Genomic DNA, 21,220 nt, shown 5'->3' with positions numbered 1-21,220 from the left:
CCATGGGTCCTATCATCTCCCAATGGATCCCTTAGGACCTTACACCATCCTTTTGGAGAGAACACCACATGCACCCTTCCTGGGGCTCCCGTCTTTAGAAACCAGTAGAGCATCTTGCATCCCAAGTATTACTACCAACACTGGCCAAGCTCAGGATTGCCAACACGCTGTAATCCAGCCCTTTCCCAGCCATCATCAAGGAGCAATGGAACAGTGTGCTGTGCTCAGGCATGCACAGGGATCTTGCCTCACATGATCCTCAGTGCGCCGCTGCCAGGCTTGAAAATGTGTGCTCTATATGAAGATGGGGCCCCAGACCTGATGCCCAAAAATGGAACACCGAGACCATGACAGAGCCTTCTAGAGGTCTGCTGAGCCCAGTGCATCCATTTCCTAGGACTTGGGAGGTGGTGGCACCTGACAGGCAGAAAACTCCCTTCTTCAAATGCCCAGAGATGCAATGTGAGGACAGCGAAGTGTTCAACGGGACAAATATGCTCAGTCAACTCAGCTCAGAAGCTGGAGGGCATGGGCCTTTCTGGAGGGAGTTGTGTGCCGCAGCTGAATAGTGCAGGTGGATAGGAGAGCTGAGGGGCTGTACCGTAAGGGAGTGTCCCGAGGCAATGAATGTCACACTGAGTTAGCCCATGGGCCTCCAGCATCACTTTTTCATTAGCCAGACAAGTCCTGGCTGGCACCTTACAGGTAGAAGGCACAGAGGATGAGTTGGGGTGCCACTTATCATGGGGAGAGCTTACGTAACCCCAGACATGACCCACCGCCTACAGCCTGAGAAAGCTGTAGTAGGTCCTCAATTCCTCAGCGTGTGCTTCAAAACCCACAGTCTGTGTTCTCACACCTTGGAGCCCTGAGCCAACTCACAATCCTCTAGAGCAGGGCAGGCAGGTTGGTCAGTATCTACCAGCACAGAGCCCACATCTGGAGGTGGCCATTGGTCCTGGCAGTACTCACTTGTCAGGCTGCTGGCCATGCAGTGGTGTTCATGTTGACCAATGACATAACCCTCGGTGGAAGCATGGTGGTAAGTGGCTGCCACGCTGGTGGCCGTAGTGCATGCCCAATAACTTCCTGAGGGCCCAAGTGCGGCATCACACTCATACAGCCAAGACCTGATGGGGTGTGAAGATATGGGAGTTTCACAATGGGGGGAACTGGACACCCAGGGACTTTTTCCTGCCCTTTGCGCCTGTCAGAGTGCACCTGGGGCCAAAGGACTAGGACACACGCAGCAGTCCTCTTCCTGCCAGAAGGGGGCTCTAGGAGTGCTGCTGCTGGAGACACAGCCTCAGACCCAGACAGAGAAGTCTGGAGAGAGCAGGGGTGAGGGCACAAGACTGCCTGCCCAGGCAAGGAGCTAAAAGCTCTGATGAGCAATAGCACTGCCTGCCTTGCTGACCCAACACGAGTCTGAGGGCTCTACTGTGGTGTGAGGCAAGGGATATCCATGAGTGGGGCACCATATTCTGGTTGACTCCATCCTGTCATCCCAAGTGGGCATCAGCCTCTGTGGCAATCAGAGCAACATGGCACAAGCAGCCGTTTCCCTCAGGGGTCAGAGGGCAGCTGCCCTAGGATCCTGGGAGGTAGAAAGAGACATAGAGACTGAGGTACAGGGAGAGCTGGGCAGAGAGGCACAAGCCTGCCGGCCTGCCAGCTGCCTTGCCTGCCTGGTAAGTGAGCCAAGGGCTCTGGTGACCAATGGGACCACCTTCCCCAGGATCACAACCCAAGACCTCACTCCCACTGTGAGACACCACTGAGAGCAAATGATGTCCTGCACACCTGGTTGTAGCAAATGCACCTGCTGAACATCCTGAGCACCCCACCGCTCAGGCTCTCCACCCCTCACCACAACAGGCCCCAGGCCATCTCTCCAGCCCCTGCTTGCTGGCTCAAGACTCTCCTCATGCCACCCACTGAGCATCCTCACACACACAGGAATGCATCATAGGGCAAAGAGGGACAGATCTTTCCGCACAAAGGCAGAAGCATCACCAAGGCCTCAAGTTTGCCTGTAAGGACTGCCCCTTGTATCTAACCCAAACAGTGTCTTTACTGCAGAAAATGCTGTTACCAGAACAGACCCTTTGGCAATGCACGGGCTGCTGGCATATTTGTCCTCAGGACATGCCAGGTCCGAGGCACCTTGTATCCCATGGTGTCTGAGATTCTCCGTGCATCCCTGCCTCTGAGTAGCCACATCATCTGGGTGCTTACCCGCCTTGGATCGAATCATACTGTGTGTCCATTGCCTCCACAGGTATCTCGGAAACTGCAAAGAACATTGGACAGTGATTTGGTGAGACCCTCCGTAAACCGCTTACAGACCACACAGGGACATCCTGACCATCTAGCTGATTCATCCATCTGGATGTGGGTGATGAAGCCTTTTTTGGACACCGTGGGTCCTGTCATCTCCCAATGGATCCCTTAGGACCTTACACCATCCTTTTGGAGAGAACACCACATGCACCCTTCCTGGGGCTCCCGTCTTTAGAAACCAGTAGAGCATCTTGCATCCCAAGTATTACTACCAACACTGGCCAAGCTCAGGATTGCCAACACGCTGTAATCCAGCCCTTTCCCAGCCATCATCAAGGAGCAATGGAACAGTGTGCTGTGCTCAGGCATGCACAGGGATCTTGCCTCACATGATCCTCGGTGCGCCGCTGCCAGCCTTGAAAATGTGTGCTCTATATGAAGATGAGGCCCCAGACCTGATGCCCAAAGGTGGAACACTGAGAGCATGACAGAGCCTTCTAGAGGTCTGCTGAGCCCAGTGCATCCATCTCCTAGGACTTGGGAGGTGGTGGCACCTGACAGGCAGAAAACTCCCTTCTTCAAATGCCCAGAGATGCAATGTGAGGACAGCGAAGTGTTCAACGGGACAAATATGCTCAGTCAACTCAGCTCAGAAGCTGGAGGGCATGGGTCTTTCTGGAGGGAGTTGCGTGCCCCAGCTGAATGGTGCAGGTGGACAGGAGAGCTGAGGGGCTGTACCGTAAGGGAGTGTCCCGAGGCAATGAATGTCACACTGAGTTAGCCCATGGGCCTCCAGCATCACTTTTTCATTAGCCAGACAAGTCCTGGCTGGCACCTTACAGGTAGAAGGCACAGAGGATGAGTTGGGGTGCCACTTATCATGGGGAGAGCTTACGTAACCCCAGACATGACCCACCGCCTACAGCCTGAGAAAGCTGTAGTAGGTCCTCAATTCCTCAGCGTGTGCTTCAGAACCCACAGTCTGTGTTCTCACACCTTGGAGCGCTGAGCTAACTCACAATCCTCTAGAGCAGGGCAGGCAGGTTGGTCAGTATCTACCAGCACAGAGCCCACATCTGGAGGTGGCCATTGGTCCTGGCAGTACTCACTTGTCAGGCTGCTGGCCATGCAGTGGTGTTCATGTTGACCAATGACATAACCTTCGGTGGAAGCATGGTGGTAAGTGGCTGCCACGCTGGTGGCCGTAGTGCATGCCCAATAACTTCCTGAGGGCCCAAGTGCGGCATCACACTCATACAGCCAAGACCTGATGGGGTGTGAAGATATGGGAGTTTCACAATGGGGGGAACTGGACACCCAGGGACTTTTTCCTGCCCTTTGCTCCTGTCAGAGTGCACCTGGGGCCAAAGGACTAGGACACACGCAGCAGTCCTCTTCCTGCCAGAAGGGGGCTCTAGGAGTGCTGCTGCTGGAGACACAGCCTCAGACCCAGACAGAGAAGTCTGGAGAGAGCAGGGGTGAGGGCACAAGACTGCCTGCCCAGGCAAGGAGCTAAAAGCTCTGATGAGCAATAGCACTGCCTGCCTTGCTGCCCCTCATGATTCCCACTGAATATCTGAGTTTTCCCTGAGATTGAACTAGTTTGGAAATCCAGAGATTTTCCCTCAGCATACCTTCCCTCTTACATTCTTTAACCACTCACTCTCCACTTATTTGCCCCTCTGCCCTTACAAGGACACTTTCTTGACCCCTTGTTTCTTGTTGAAGAAACACCTGGCCCTATTTCATAGCATCCCGCAATGAATGTCCAGACATGTTCAGGAAATAAGCAGAGTAAAGATTGGTCAGCCTCCCCTTCCCCAGGTAGTGCAGACATCACCTCAAGAAGTTTGTGTAAAGGCCAGTGACTCTGAGCCTTCTAGTGCCTCAAAGGCAAAAAATGGCAGTTAGCAAAGGGAAAACTTGTTTCGACTTCCATCAAAAATGGCTGCATTGTCCTAAGAGATATGTGGTCCAGGCCACATGAGTTGCATGTGTCCCTCTGGCCCATTCTCTGTCTCCCAGGACAGCAACTATGCATGGATACCTGCATTAAGCAGCCACATGGTCTGCAGACTTACCCAGGCTGTGGAGAATCAGGTCCGTCTGCAGCAGTTGACGTCTGGGCAGCTGTACCAAACAGGGAAAGGCACCATCAGCAGGTCACCCAGCCCTATGGGGATGGCCACAGGCATATCTACATCCTCCTGGCTGCCATCTCCTGGCTTGAGGACATCCCCAGATTAGGTGGGAGCATCTCCAAGGACTCGGACCCACCCTACCTGCTTTGATTGAGAGCCAGTGGGGTAGGAAACCAAGCACACCTCCTATGAAGTGAGTGTGTGCAATCATTAGAGCATCTTAACAGCCCTATTCTCACCAGCAGCCACAGTCTGGTTCTTGGTGCTAACACTGTAATACAGCCCTCTCCCATCCAATTTAAAAGGCAGCAAAACACTGCCCTGTGCCTTATGTGGCTACTGGGTGGAGGCATGGCATTTAACTGTGCCTCTGGTCTACCTGGAACCTGCAGCCTTCACGACACCTTCCACATCAGTGGCCCCTGACAGAGGAGACTTGGATATAATGAGTGTTAGTGCATGGCAGGTGCTTAGAAGTCTGGGCAGCTCAGTCAACTCATCTCTGAAATAATGGAGCACAAGGACTGTGGATGGCACTGTGTGCCAATTCCTGCAGGTGGACACAGAGGAAGATCCCGAGAGCTGAGACTGTTCTGAGTTTCATCTAGGCATGAATGTCACAAAGGATGTGGCTGTAGGCTACTGGCATCCATTCCTTACCAGTTGTATTGGTGCTGGCCAGCACTTCATGGGCAACAAGGCCCAAGGCTAGGTGATGGAGCATCACCTGGGTGTGACCCAATGACCAGGGGCTTGCCTGAGCTGCAGACTCTCCCTTTTCCAAGGTGTGTGTTCAAATCTAACCCCTGAAGCTCCACAGCATTGAACGTCTGTCCTTTTGTAGCCCCTGTAACTGCCTAGGGCCTGGTGACAGCAGGACGGACAGGTGGCTATCTACTGGGATAGTCGTTGTGTCACAGGGGAGTCCTTTGCCCTGTGAGCACTCACCACTGAAGCTGACCGACATGACGATGTGGTGTTCTTCCACATGGTAACCCCCGTTGGAATAGATTTGGCTGTACGAGGTCACCACGTGTGTGGTCACACTATACAAGTAAGTGGATTCCACTGCTGAGTCATTTGGGACATCAATCTGCTCCATCCTAGGTTGTTCAGGGCTGAGCCTGCTGGAGATGGAGGGAACAAGAAGTCCAAACATGGGGTTCCTGTCTCCTACCATCTCTGTCCTAACTTCCCTCGCAAAAGGAACCTATCTGTGTCCATAAGAACACAGGAAAAGCTGCAGCTCCCATCCCTGGCCACAGGGCAGCAGTCCTCCTGCCTGAGAAGGGAGCCGAGACCTCTTACGATCACCATGGCCACAACCCCCACCACAGACACGCACCATACTTCCTGCAGAAGCTGTGTCTCACCCACGTAAGTGAACATTGCCCCAATGCACTGAGGCTCTGCTGCAGCACCCTACACCTCTGGCACCTCTTGCCCACCTCAGGGCCAAAGGGGCATTGCTCAGCTTTTTATTGCTGGCTTGGAGCTTTGCTTCAGTCCCTGTTTGCACCTTCTGCACAAGGAATGTCCAGATTCCAGCTGAAATTAACAGCAGGCTAGACAATGTTCAGTCTCCTCTGAGGAAGCCCTGCAGACACTGCTGTCACAGAAGACTGTTCCACAGGCCACTGGAACTGAGCAAACCCAGTGGCAAAGGAAGGGAGGAGGCAGAGGTCATCTCTGGGCAGGCCAGTGAAAGGGGCAGTGTTGTCCTCAGAGACAGGAGGGCTGAGCTAACCTGGGTGGTGAGGGTCCCTGGGGACAAATATGTGTCTTCCAATATCTGAACCTCATGTACATTCCTATAACATGTGCGGCCATGTGATCTGGGACTGACCTGTGCTCAGAAACATTTGGAGTATTTTCATCATCTGAGGAGGTCAGCAGGTGAGCTGCAAAACACATTAAGCAGAGAAGAGCACTGTGAGTATACGTAACCACGTGGGGACGACCCACAGGATTTCTACATCTCTGGATGAAGCAGCAGGAAGCTTGTGGCCCTGGGACATCCCAGTAAAAAAGGATGAGGATCTAAGACATTGTCAGGACTGCCCATCTCAACGGGAGCCAGAGGAACACCATCTGTCCATTGGTTCAGAAAGCATACACATCATTAGATCACTGAGGGATGTGACCATCTAGGGCCACATCTGCACCCACACTCTCGCCACCAAGCCACAACCCATCTGGCCTCTGAGAGACAAGGCTCAGAAATCCATCCCTGTGCCACACAAACAAAGGCCCAGCACTGTGCCAAGTCAATGCATCTGGGTGGAGGCAAAATAAGTGAAGAGCGTCAAGGTAATCCTGGCACCCAGGACCTGTGTACAGAAGGCTTGCATTTAGCGTCTACTGAAGGAGAGAGGATTCAGCTCAATAGACTGGGGTGTGAATACTGAGAGTGAACATGGCATTGCCTTCTAGATTGGTTGAATCCACTCAACCCATCTCAAAATGCAGAGGTGAGTGGGCTTACAAGAAGGAATTGAGCCTCATGTCTGGTAGAAGGCTGTGGGTGCAAATGTTGAGGACCTTGGCGATCAGAAGTGTCACCAGCAGGCAGGTGTGGGCATGAGCCCACCATACCTGTGTCAACCAGCTGACTGTGTGCCAGCCACGAGCATCTGGGGCAGCAGGCACAGTGTCTGAAGTGCAGCAACCGTGTTATAGGGGAGGTAAAGGGAGCCAGGCATGACCCATCACGAGGGTATTTTCAGAGCTTTAGCATGGCTGTGCTTTGGCCTCAACAGTCTGCATTCGGTCAGGACTGACCCTGTGCCCTGCTGCCCTGACACAGGGCAGCAGGAGGCAACACAACCTGGCGGGCATGTCCTCAAGAGACCCTGATTGACAAAGAAGCCCAAGTCCCTGGGGAGACTCACCGCCCAGAGAGATAGCTTGGGCCAAGTGATCCTCTTGAGTGGGATCACCACTGCAATCCAAAGACTCCTGCGGTTCGGTGGCCACCTGGCAGGTCATGGGATACGATGCCCGGGCTTCCCCAGTGGTCTCAGGGCACACCTCGAGGCCTTCCAGGCAGGGTGATTCGCAACTGGACCTGTTGGGGTGTGAGGCAAGGGATGTTCATGAGTCGGGCACTGCACTCTGGCTGACATCTTCCTACCATCCCAAGTGGGCAGAGAGCCTCTGTGGCCAGAGCAGTAGGGCACAAGAAGCGGCCAAGAGGGCAGCTGCCCTAGGCTCCTGGAGTCAGGGACATAGATAGATACAGAAGTGGAGGGAGAACATGTGAGAGGGGGAGACTGCTGCCTGTCTGGTAACGGAGCCAAGGACTGCGATGGCCAATGGCACCGCCCTCTTCAGGGCTTTGCCACTATTCCTTCTCCAGATGTATGTTGCCCCTGAGAGCAAACATCCCTTTCTGGTCACATCTTGGGCTGCAACAACTGTACCTGCTGAACAGCTTGAGCACCCCACCTCTCAACCTTTCCACCCTTGGCCCAGTGCAGTTCCCTCGCCATTTCCTCTGTCCTTGCTTGCTGGCTCAAGGCTCTCTTTAGTCACATTTCAGGCCACCCATGGTGGATACCCACACATGCATGGGAAATAAACACAAAACAAAGAAGAATCTGTCTCCCCTCAACAGAGCCACCAAGGCCTCCGGTAGGGCACACACAGGCCACTGCATGCAAACCAACCCAGACAATGCCTCTGAGACAGAGTGGGAAGACGAGAGCGGTACGTGTGGGGACGTCCGGGGTGGTTAGCAATGTTGTCCTCAAAGATGGGAGGGGATTCATCAGTGTCAGTGCATGGGTTCCTGGTGTGCATCCTTCATCTCTTATGACACTTCATGTGGAATCCATAAACCCGAGTTCCACACATTCTGGAGTCTTACATGTCCTTCGACGCATCTAGGGCATTGTCACCATCCACGGAGTCCGACGGTGAAGCTGTAAATCACATCACAAAGGGAAGGACATTGTGAGTGTAGCCAACCACATGTCGATGACCCTCAGGGACGTCTACCCTTCTGGGTGAGCGAGCACCACAAGCTTCTTGTTCTGGGACATCCTGGGGCCAGAAGGGTGAGAATCTCCAGTACCTGATCCAATGCAATGGGTCAAGGGTCACATCCTACTTAAAAGGCACAAGTGACTTTCAGATTTGAGTGTTACATCTACCATGTAACACATTTTTAGCTACACTATAGAGAAGGAGACAGAAAAACAGGAAAGCACCTATGTGTGAAAATAGGCTGTGGGTAGAGCTGAGGCCTTCCATCACTCTAGTGCGGCTAACACACTGCCTCTGGCCACAGCATCTGTCCCGAGTTTTACAACCCAGAGGATGATGCCCCCGCTCCAGGGTCAATTATTCTCTGTCACCAGAACCCGGTCATCTTACCTGGGCTGAACTTCCCAACAAGATAATCTGTCAGCTCCAGCAGCTCAGCGAGTCTCAGTGATAAGTCTGGGCCGTGATTGTTACAAAAGTCCTGCTGGCTGAGAATGTCCTGGAGGTTTTGATGGATAAGGAGACAAAGAGTTCTCCACTCCTGTGACTGCGGCAGATCTTGAATTGGAACACAGCATTTGCTAAGGTAAGACAGCAGGGACAAGGCAAAGGTGGAAAGGGATCCTTAATATGTTCTCTGTGTGTCTACACACAGAGAATTGGTGAGAATGTACTCAGAACCCTCCAACCAGCAACGCAGCCTCTGTGTGGGAAAACACTCATGCCAGAGAGAAGGCAACAGTTGAGCTGGAGCTTCCTTAGATGGAGACCTTGTGAGACTCCCGGACCCTGGGCTCACAGGGCTCATCCCCAGCTCCTTCATCAAGACGAGCCTTCACTTCCACACTTGAACCATACACTTTTCCTTGTAAAATACAATGAGTGTGCTGTGCAGTGAATAGACACAAAGGCGTAAGATACATGCCAGGTTCAACTGTGTTCATCAGAAAGAATGACTGACTGCCAGGGTGACCCTAAGGCAGTGTCCACAGCAGTCAGGATGTGCGGGAGATGGAGTGATTGAGGTGGTGATCCTGCAACATTGTGTCCAAACGAAATGTTCCTAAGCTGATCAGCTTCTTTTGTTAAACTGTATATGTTACATTACAGTTAAGAAATTCTTTGTTGCTAACGGCAAAGAAGTTCTAAATAACCATTGCAGCCCATCATTTTTCTGCATGCTCCATGAATCTGAATGAGGCATGTGCCCACCATATAGGTCCCTGCCCCTCTCCTTGCCCCACCAGCTCTTGGCTCCCCAGTTGACCTGCTCCACATCAGGGGTGCACTCACCTTCACCCTCCCCCTCCCCCGCCTACTGTCAGGGGGCCCTCTTACTTTCTGTTCTCCGCAGATGTCAGATCTTCTGCCAGAAACGGAGGCTTCTCCCTCAGCAGGGATTCAATCAGATCTTTATACCCTTCACATCCTGAGAAAACACACACACAAACACACACATGCCTGCTCAGTGGACAGCTGGCCAAGCTGCCCAGGTCATCGTCTTTTAGGATGGGGAGCTCCACCAGGGTCAGTGATAATGCACTGATTGCCTTATGTGTATTTCTCTACCCTACCCTCCTCCTGAGAGATGACATTGGATAATCTGCATTTTGTTCATTTTTATTCAGGAATTATTCTCTAATTCGTTATCTTTCCTTTCAACTCAATATATTGGGTATTGCATGCTAAATAGTTTACTTTCAACCGACATACTTGCCAAAAACTCAATGGCTTTGCAAATGGTAGAATAAATAAAACATAAAAATCAAAGACAATGGAGAAAGACAAGTCCAGCCAGATAATCAGCAACAAGTATCAACAACAATCAGACGGCATGATGTTCAACTTCACTTGCATCAGCTTTAGTCATGAATCATGGAAATCATGGTAGCATTTATTCTTATCAACTAGTTTGGCAAAGATTGGAAAGAAAGCTTGCCAAAACACTGTATTTCCAGAAAATGAACAAAGGGCAGTTCAAATGCGGACAAAGCAACTTAACAGGTGACAGAGCTGGCACACGACAGGACCAGACTGCTATCCTCTGACCTCCCATTCTGAATCATGAACTCTGAATCCACGAAGTAGGGGCACAAATGAGTGATTCCCTAGGTCATTGCCAAGCTCCCAGCACTGGGGACAGTTCTCTGGTGTTGGAGATTTGAAATTGTCACGCTTGTGGGGTTTTGAAAGATATAAAAGATCACATCTGGATAGAAGTGTATCATTAATTCACAGGATACAAAGAACTTGAGCAAAGCACACCCATATGCTGACAACAAATAGTAGAATTACTAAGTGGCAAATGACATATGTTCCATGCAAAGCTTCATCCTAGGCCTGTGTGAAATATGTCTTATGGTTCATTGTAACCATCCAAAGGTAGAAGTAAGTAACATGACGGCAACAGATGAGCCATCCAGGATACACAGACAATGAGCCAGCTGCAGTGGAGCCCAGAGAAGTGCCAGAAGCCCTGCTCTGCCCTCTGCATTAAGCTGCCACATCACAGGCTCCAGTGCTTTCTGCCTCTTCAGGAAGAACCTGTACTCCAGGAACACACTTTCTCTCACCAGAGCAATCCCTGTTCTTGACGGGATTACTTAAAGATGCCAACTTTCAGGGCAGAGTGAATCCTCTACTGCCATAGGGCATCACTGTGCACTCTGACCCCACATCCCATAATGTCACCATCACAGTTTGTTTCAGTTCAAACTGAACAGAAACTTGGACTGAGTGGAGCTCATTCACCCTAGACTTGAACGCCCACTGATGTGACACATCCGCACCATCTGCTACAGGACACTGAGGAGACCAAGGAAAATTACCTGGCTTCCTCCAAACACAAGCAGCTACTTCCCTGATGGTAACAGGAATCCCTTGGTGGGATTCTACCTCACTCCCCACCCTATACCACAAAGAAAACATGGGAGATCTGCTGAAGTTGATATTTCATTCTCATGTGAAATACTAACTTCTCCTCTTCTCAGAAAATAAGAGCATGTAATGCACTGGATGGAGGGAATAAAGGAACCAAGGAAGACAGGCCGGTCATGTGGGAGACAAGTGAAATCAAATACTCTGCACATTTTTGGGTTACAGCCACAAAACTTACGATGTTCTTGAAGGTGTTTGGCCAGTAGATAGGCATTTGCCTCAGCCCGAAGAAGTCGCTTCTTCAAGCCTTTTAGCTCCCGCTGGCATTCCGCCGACTGGGAGCACGATTCCTCCTTGGTCTCTACCATGTTATTTTTTATTCCCTGATCGGATGGAGGATTCAGATTCAGTGCCATAGTGATGTTAAAGGTGACACAGGTAGAGCCAAGGACTAGAAAGAAGAGACATAAGCCAAGAATTAGTCAAACAAATCAAGTGAAACCACTTTCATTAAGACTGAGAGGTGACAGTAACTGTAGTTCCCAACTTACGGTTATGGAACCGCCCACAACTCTTAAAAGCTGTGAAATCTCAAATCAGTCGGTTGTCAGAGCAAAGAGCACAAGCTCCTGCCAGTCGCCCAACCTCTGAAAGAGTGAGAGTACCCTGCCAGGTAACTCGACAGTTACCTCCATGGAATCAGAACACGGGCGATGTCACAGAACCTCAGGAACCAATGCCCTCCAACTGCCTCAGCCTGGCCGACAAGGCTTCCTGATTTCTCTTAAAGGTCCCTGCAGACGAGGCCACCCAGTCTCCCACAGCCACAGGCTGTACCGCTGTGCTGATACTTTAGTCCTGCCATGTGTCCAGACCTCTAAACGTGTGTCACGTCACTGATGCCTCTGCGTCAGTGAAACTCTAAGGCAGACCTAGTTTCCTGACAACTTTGACTTGAAGGACTCTCAGAAAGTCCCTCCCTCCTTATCTTTAGGTCCAAACACATCACAAGACCTTCCCACCACTGAGGATGTGGAAGGAAAAATTGCCCCAATTTTGTTTTCAGATCTTCTGCTGTTTTTCCTATAGCCATTAATACGTTAGGACCAAAAGAAGAGCTGAACACTAAATGAAGGATTCATTTTAAAGCTGCTTAGGCCTGGCCTCCATAGACTTGCTGTGCTCAGGGGGCAGTGGGTTTCCACTGACAGGGGCGCCTCACAGGCATTTCATTCGACTGAGAACCAGTAAGATGCTCCTGTACTTCAGTCACTGAGGTGGTCTGGTCGCTTTTGCTGCACAGTTAACATCACCCAACATGAAATTTCATACTTGTCTTATGGGCTTCATTTGTGTACCCAAAGGGATGTTTTAGGATATCAAGAGATTCGTACGGCTGATTTATAACCGTTAAATATATAGTATGACAGTTTATCTGGGTAGACTTACAAAGCTGATGTGACTTTCTTCCTTCCTTCCTCTCTTTCTTCTTTAAAGATTTATTTATTTTTATCAGGGCCCAGCAGCGTGGCCTAGCAGCTAAAGTCCTCACCTTGAACACCCTGGGATCCCATATGGGCGCTGGTTCTAATCCCGGCAGCTCCACGTCCCATCCAGCTCCCTGCTTGTGGCCTGGGAAAGCAGAGGAAGACAGCCCAACCTTGGGACCCTGAACCCACATGGGAGACCCGGAAGAAGTCCCTGGCTCCTGGCTTCAGATCGGCATAGCACCGGCCATTGCGCTTACTTGGGGAGTGAATCATCGGACGGAAGATCTTCCTCTCTGTCTCTCCTCTCTGTATATCCGCCTTTCCAATACAAAAATAATAAAAATAAATCTTAAAAAAAAAAAAGAATGCATGGTGCAGGTGCATATAACCACAGGTTCTGGGCTGGGGGACATAAGATTCCTTCTACAGTTTCTATTATCACAGTGATCTGAGACTTCTTTAATAATTTTTAGAATAACATCTAAAGTATATGGAGATTTTATCTCTGTCAATGTTTTTAAAATATACCTAATAAAGCTAGTCAATATCAACCATTACACAGCAAATCCTATTCAGTTTAAGCATTTTTTTTTTCTGAAAGCCAAAATTACTAAGCGAACAAAACAATACAGAGAAATCTTCCATCTACTGATTCACTAACCAGGTGAACACATACCCTGAGCAAGTCCAGGAGCTTCATTCAGGAATCCTTTTGCAGCAAGTGTCTGGGTCTGTGAGTGCACTGAGGTGGACTTGGTCAGCCAACAGTCTGTGGCAAGATGGCAGCCCTGGAGCAACAAAGCCAGTGAGGTCTCAGAACTATCAAAGCCACTCAAGTAGCACTCTTGGAACATTCCTTACCACATCAGGGTCTCTAACACGTCATCAAATGTCTGTCCCCCATCTCTGGATGCTGATGTAGCTTGGCAGCAAGGAGCAGCCCTCTTCCTCTCCCCTCACCAACAGGAGAAAAAAACAAAGAACAAAGAACTGAACTGTCCCACCCACTTCCTCCATGCCTTGACCCTCCCGACTCTAACTGGAGGCACGCATATGCACACATCCCTCTCAACTACGTAAACAATATAAACATTAACATTTTTAAGAAAAGGAATCCCAACTAGTAGAAGAGGTCCAAACACTTATTCCATCCCCGCCTCCTTTCCGTGGGCCACCAGCAGGGGCTATTTCAGAAGTAGGACATCCAGGAATTGAGCTTACACATTCAGAGGATGCTGGCATCACGGCGATGGCTTATCTGTATACCACAAAGCCAGCATCGATGGTAAACTTAAATACCAACCAGTTCTTATTATATCAGACATTTGTAATCAGTGTCTGTAAGTAGAACCACATGTTACAGGTATAATTAGAAGTTATTTTTTACTTGAGCATTCACAATTATATTGCTTGCATAATTGTTGTATTGCTTTCTTTAATATAGCCAGTCACTACCTCATCATTCAACCTTCACTTTCAATTATTATTTTTTTCCTAGTACTCTTTAGCTCTCTCTTATTTTGGTACTCATGACATGATGGACAACTATATTACATAGTCAACTATATTAGATATATTTTTAAAGAAGCAACATTTTAGGTCCCAGCTCAGTGGCCTGGCAGCTGCAGTCCTCACCTTGTACGTGCCAGGATCCCATATGGGTGCAGGCTTTGATCCCGGCGGCTCTGCTTCCCATCCAGCTCCCTGTTTGTGGCCTGGGAAAGCAGTCAAGGACAGCCCAAGGCCTTGGGACCCTGCACCTGTGTGGGAGACCTGGAGAAGATTCCTGGCTCCTGGCTTCGGATTGGCTCAGCTCTAGCCATTGCGGTCACCTGGGCAATGCACTGTCAGAGGGAAGATCTTCTCTGTCTCTCTTCCTCTCTGTATATCTGAATTTGCAATAAAGAAAAATCTTTAAAAACAAAAAAGGAAAATTTTAGATATGTTTGTTGCAAAGAAACTTGTATCCATGGTAAATCTATTTCAAGAGTAAACTCTTAAATATTTCTTGACAATAGAATCATGGACCTGACATCACTGTCTATGTCTACAACGCTAGGATACACTTCAATACAAGGACGACCGCCCAGTGACTGTAGGTGAAGGACCATAAGCACTGTTATAACTGGGGGAGAGGAATGGGGAGGGATGAGGGAAATCCCTGAGTCTAAGAAACTATATCACGGGGGGAAAAGAGCAAACTGAACTGGTCTGTGAAAATCACAACTAGGACCCGAGTGAGTAAAGTTGCTTTAATATGTGGATTTGAAAGAATTATTTTTCACTGCAAATCACAAAGTTATCCCTGAATACACTGTTGAAGCAATAAGAGAGTAACATAAATAGCAAAATTCATCATATAAAGAAATCTTTCAAAAGATAATTTAAAACAAACACTTCAGAATATAAACACACACGAATACACATGGGCACAGCATCTCCCAAACGAATAATAAATCCATCCCGGAATGAAACTATTGTGTGGCCAAACGAACAGTATGTAGCTGCCGAACTGGATTAAACTTCTTAAACATAACATCCACCTTAGTGCTCCGGCATTCCACAGATGGCAGCATGCCACCTGACGGACGGAAAGGGCTGCCTGAACACAGCGTTAAGATTCTAACCAGCAAAGAACTCCACACCGAGCAAGTTTCACAGGGAAACAGAGATTTCTCATATTTGCTTTGTCAACGTCTTGCCAACCCAACATCATAAAAAAGGGGGAGGACACGTGTGGAATGTAGAAAAAGGAGAAATCAGCAAACGATGACTTATGTAAAAACAGGTACAAAAAAGTACATTCTGAGAAAGCATATAAAATACGATGAACACATTGATTACACATAATTCCTTTTTGTTGTTCTTGCTGCAAAGGCAGATATACAGAGAAGGGAAGCAACAGAGAGGAAGATCTTCTGTCCATGATTCAATCCCCAAGTAAGTGCAATGACCAGAACTGAGCCCATCCAAAGCCAGGAGGCAGGAACTTGCTCCAGGTCTCCCACGCGGGTGCAGGGTCCCAAGGCTTTGGGCCGTCCTCGACTGCTTTCCTGGGCCACAAGCAGGAAACTGGATGGGAGGTGGAGCTGCCAAGATTAGAACCGGCGCCCATACGGGATCCCGATGTGTTCAAGGTGAGCACTTCAGCTGCTAGGCCACAGCGCGGGGCCCATAAAAATTTATGTAGGCCTTGAAGATTTCCTCATGGAAGCTACTGTATAATTTTTAGGAACAGTGCTAAAGATCAACAGGCCCAGAGTCAGATGAACACTTGCTAGAACAGTATCAAAAATCATGATGCCATGGATGAACAACTTTCTTTTCTTAATTTACCTCACAGACCCTAAAGTTAAGGGAAGTATTTTTGAGAATGATGAAATATTGTGACTCACTATAGTGTTGTTTTAGGTGGTTTTAATAAAGTCTATGGGGAAATAACATGCAGGTAATCATTGTAACAAATAAATTCATGGGCCTGGCACCGTGGCCTGGCAGCTAAATGTCCTTGCCTTGAACGTGCTGGGATCCCATATGGGCGCCGGTTCTAATCCCAGCAGTCCTGCTTCCCATCCAGCTCCATGTTTGTGGCCTGGGAAAGCAGTCGAGGACGGCCCAAAGCCTTGGGACCCTGCACCCGATGGGAGACCCGGAAGAGCTCCTGTCTCTGGTTTCGGATCAGCACAGCACCGGCCGCTATGGTCACGTGGGGAGTGAATCATCGGATGGAAGATCTTCCTCTCTGTCTCTCCTCTATTTATATATATCTGACCTTGCAATAAAATAAATCTTTAGAAAATATATAGAGTGATGGACAATGCTTATTTTCAGCAACACAGAGAAATTCCTCCAAGAAGCAGACGCTCTCTCACCGCTGGAGAGGAAATGGGAATCTACTCCGAGAGCAAACTGAAGATTGCAATGCAAATTTCGACAAGGTGGCTTGGTAACAGAAAAGCTGGCTGAGGAGGGAGCTGAGGTCTGTAGCCCTTCATTCAGGCTGCAGCTCCCAGATTTAACGATGGGACTATCACACTCTCAAACGGTCATGAAAAACTTTATACTGCCCAACTGGTGTCAAATGTTTCTTCCATAACTGGCAGGACTTCTCCGACCTTGGATTATCTGCAACTTGTGTCAAGGAGCCACCAGCTCCTGATGACCGCATCTGGCCAGCACGCCCCCGGCCAGTGGGCTGTGAATTCAGAGCCCAGACGGCTGCTGGTTCCACCTAACAGCTGTCACTGTGTGACTGCCATGTAGCTTGACTCATAGACTGGGGGCCTTTGCCCTCGCATGGACTGCAACGTGGGTGTTGAGCGCCCCCCGTGTACGTCAAGCTTCTACCACACTCCTGACACGAGAAAGGCCTCTCCCTGCTGTGACGGTGCACATGGGTCTCCAGACTCCTCTTCTGCAGGAAGCCTTTGCCACACTGCAGACACCGGAAGGGCTTCTCGCCGCTGTGTGTGTGCAAATGGGCCTCCAGGCCTCCTCGTGTGCAGCAGCTCCTGTCACACTCCGGACACTGGAAGGGCTTCTCGCCGCTGTGGACTCGAATGTGTTCTGTGAGCCTGCACCGCTGCGTGAAACTTTTGTCACACTTCACACAAGAGAATGGCTTTTGGCCACTGGTGCTGGAGCGAGTGGCTTTTCAGATTTCCTTTGAGGTGGAAGCTTTGATCACATTCAGGACCCTGGTGGGGCTGCTCTCCACCGTGGACTCGCAGATGCTCAGCAAGCTGGGACGGCTGGGTGTAGGTCTTGCTGCACTCACTACACGCGAAGGGCTTCTCGTCCCTGTGCATCCGCTGGGGGGACTTGATGGAGGCCTTCCAGAAGAAGCTCTTGTCACACTCAGGACACTGCCAAGGCTCCTCCCCACCCGGAAGCCTCATGTGCTCGGTGAGATGCGAGCAACGGCAGAAACTGCACTCACCGCAGGAGAACGGCTTCCCCGAGCTGTGGCTCTTGAGGTGCTGGGTGAGCCTCAACTGCCGAGCAAAGCCCTTCTTGCACGCTCCACAGGGAAACTCCTTTGGCCGGCTGCGGAGCCTGGTGTGGCGCGTGAGCTTGGAGGGCCGGGTAAACCTCTTGCCACACTCCCCGCAGGAGAACGGCTTCTCCTCGCTGTGCAGATGCTCATGGGCCTTCATGGCGCTCCTCCAGGAGAAGCTCCTGCCACACTCCAGACACTGGAAGGGTTTCATCCCGTCATGCTGGAATCGATGGGCTTTGAGACTCCTCTTCTGGCGGAAACTTTCATTACACTCCGGACACGGCAAGGGCTTCTCGCCTGTGTGCACTCGGACATGCTCGGTGAGCTTCGTCCTGTAAATGAACTTCTTCCCACACTGCTCACACGGAAACGGCTTCTCTCCACTGTGTGTCCTCGGGTGAGTCTGCAAGGCTGCCTTTGGAGGAAAGCTTCGGTCGCACTCGGTGCAGTGGAAGGGCTTCTTCCCACTGTGCTGCCAGACGTGGACCTGCAGACTTCCCCTCCGGCGGGAGCTCCTGCCACACTCCAACACGGGAAGGGCTTCTCGCTGCTGTGCAGCCGGAGGTGCTCCTGGAGCTTGCACTGCTGCACGAAACCCTTGCCACACTCGGCACAGCGGAACGGCCGCTCCCCTTGGTGCAGGCACAGGTGTTTCTTCAAGTCGGCTTTGTACCGGAAGGTCTTGCCGCATTGCGGGCACGGGAAGGGCCGCTGCCCTGCGTGGACAACCTGGTGCGTGAGGAGACTGCGCTTCAGGTAGTAGCCCTCCTCACACTTACTGCACTGGAATCGCTTCTTCCCACACAGCAACACTGGGCTCCGACGGAGCTCACAATTCCCTCTGGATCTGTCTCTGTGCTTTGGATATTTTCAGGGCTGCCTCGTGGAGTGGCTCCTTTGGTGCTCTGCCAGGTCGCGCTGCACCGCAAAGACTTCCCTGCAGACACAGCAAGAATAACATCCCGACCCAGGCAGAGCTTCCAAGTGACCTGGAGCATCTGGAGGCTCGGGCCACGGAGCTTGCTTGGCCTGACTGGATACTGGGAGGCTCAGCTTTTGATTTAGAACCTCTAGTTCCTGCAGACCTGGAGAGTGTAAGGTGGTTCTTTGATCAGATGAATTCTTTTTTTCCTTTCCTGATAAGGTAGCACGCAAGTCTTGCTCTTGAAGACCACCGAAATGGCATCCCTCCTCCTCTGCCCTCAAAGTCCCTTGGTTATCTAAAGAGAAAAAAAGTATCGCTCTCATTAGCACTACGCCTTCCACACTGGGGTTCAAGGACTGTCTCGTGTCACTCCCAGAGAAGAAAAGGGAATCCCACTGATGGCAATGACTGCGATGTCTGCCTCTCATAACTCCTGCATTCCTTTCACCATGTGCGAAGAAACAGGCCAGTATGAAAATAAAAATTGTAGGGCCCAGTGTGGTTGCCTAGCAGCTAAAGTCCTTGCCTTACATGCCAGGATCCCATATGTGCACTGGTTCATGTCCTAGCGGCCTTGCTTCCCATCCAGCTGCCTGTTTGTGGTCTGGAAAAGCAGTTAAGAACAATCCAAGGCCTTAGGACCCTGTACCCATGTGGGAGACCTGGAAGAAGCTCCTGGCTCCTGGCTTTGGATTAGCTTAGCTCTGGCCACTGCAACCACTTGGAGAGAGAATTAGCAAACGCAAAATCTTTCCTCTCTATCTCTCCTCCTCTCTGTATATCTGACTTTCCAATAATAAAAAAAAGAAGAAAAAAAGAAAAACTGTAAGCAAACAAACATTGTGAAGCTAGGAATGACCCCTGAGAGGGTCAGCGGAAGTTGGAAATGATGAGTTCCTGAGCATCTGTATCATTACTGTATTTCCTTAAATCTGAAATAAACAATACAATATTTATACATGAAGGCTGGGGTCATATTGTTATCTTTCTTCTATACTGAGTTTCAGAAAAACGTCTCTAGAAGAAATGTTATTAAAAAGATATCTTTCTGGCACTGGTGTTGTGATGCAGTTAGCTTAGCGGCTGCCTATTATAATGGAATCCTGTATGAGTGCTGCTTTCTCTTCTGGCAGTTCCGTTTCCAATCCAGCTTCCGGCTGATGAGCTTGGGCGAGCAGTGGAGCATGCCCCGTGGAATGAGGCCCCTGCTGCCCAGAGGAAATACCTGGCTGGGATTCCAGCACCTGGCTTCAGCCCAGCCCAGCCCTGGGTATGTGGCCATTTGGGGAGTGAACAATAAGCAGATGGAAGACCTTTCTGTGTCCATCTGTCTGTGTAACTCTGCCTTTCAAATTAATAAATCTTAAACAATTATATTTTTTCTAGGAACCGTCAAACTGCAATTTATTGAATTTAGAATGAACACTTTAGAAAATATTCCCTTTCCCAAAGGACTTGGCATTGTAAAACGATCTCTTTCTCTCTCTGCAATTCCAACTTTCCAACTTTTTACTATACTACTACGCCAGCCTCGACCCTTGTGGTTTTAATTTGCATTTTCCTAATGAAAACTGATGCTAAGCATAATTTTTTAAATTTTGAAGATGTTCAACCTCCAACCAAAGGACTGCCACAAACAGGGAGCACAATCTCAGGAGACTCGTCTCACAGAAGCTCCCTGTGCTCCTCCACCCCATCTCCACCCACACCTTCCCACAAACAGTCTAGCCCAGGACACTAGAATCTATACTGGCCAAGAGAGGTTGGGAAAAGGGAGTGTCAAGAAAAACGTAAGGCAGCATCTGGAGCAGTAGCCTAGTGGCTAAAGTCCTCACCTTGCATGCACCGGGATTAATCCCCACTGATCCACTTTCCTTCCAGCTCCCTGCTTGTGGCCTGGGAAAGCAGCTGAGGACGGCCCAAAGCCTTGGGACCCTGCACCCATGTGGGATCGGCACAGCACTGGTCATTGCGCTCACTTGGGGAGTGAATCATCGGACGGAAGATCTTCCTCTCTGTCTCTCCTCCTCTCTGTATATCTGACTTTGTAATAAAAGTAAACAAACAAAAATAACCCCAAAAAACCTAACCTCCAGGATAGGGTGGCCTTGGGACTCTAATTTTTGTCTTGGGTATTGCACTGCCAGCGTAGCTTCCTGATACTGTTATGGGAATAGCAGCGGAAGACGGCTGAAGCACTTGGGACCCTGCCACTGGTGTCAAACCCTGATGCAGTTCCGGATTCCCGGCTGCTGTGGCCATCTGCAGCAAGGACCAGAGAATCTGTCTCTCCTTTCTCTGTAACTCTGACTTTCAAATAAATAAATCACTTTTAAAAAAAATCTTCAATAGAGGCTAAATTAACAGATATATTTTATTACAGTATGAGGCTTTGGAGCTGTGGACGGACATACATTTTTCTAGCCTTAGTTTCCCTCAGATATCTAGTTATCGTAATGAGAAGTTGGTGAGTGTAGACACGCAGCAGGGATGCACAGCTGTTTGACTTTGGGACCAA

The 21,220-nt window shown here is 49.8% G+C and overlaps 1 protein-coding gene across 1 annotated transcript; it reads right to left on the bottom strand.

Moving 5' to 3' along the window:
• Positions 1-17,047: 17,047 nt before the first annotated feature.
• On the bottom strand, positions 17,048-20,544 carry ZNF425 (zinc finger protein 425). Its single transcript, XM_041001952.1, is given in 5 exon segments — positions 17,048-17,104; positions 17,106-17,411; positions 17,413-18,305; positions 18,308-18,997; positions 20,538-20,544. Coding segments are annotated over 5 exon segments (1,953 nt in total).
• Between the last annotated feature and the right edge of the window lie 676 nt (positions 20,545-21,220).

Source organism: Ochotona curzoniae, unplaced genomic scaffold, assembly GCF_017591425.1.
Source record: "Ochotona curzoniae isolate NIBS_2020 unplaced genomic scaffold, NIBS_Ocur_1.0 scaffold_2476, whole genome shotgun sequence".
NCBI lineage: Eukaryota > Metazoa > Chordata > Mammalia > Lagomorpha > Ochotonidae > Ochotona > Ochotona curzoniae.
The sequence above is the reverse complement of the archived record's forward strand: the minus strand, read 5'-3'. Positions and strand labels throughout refer to the sequence as shown.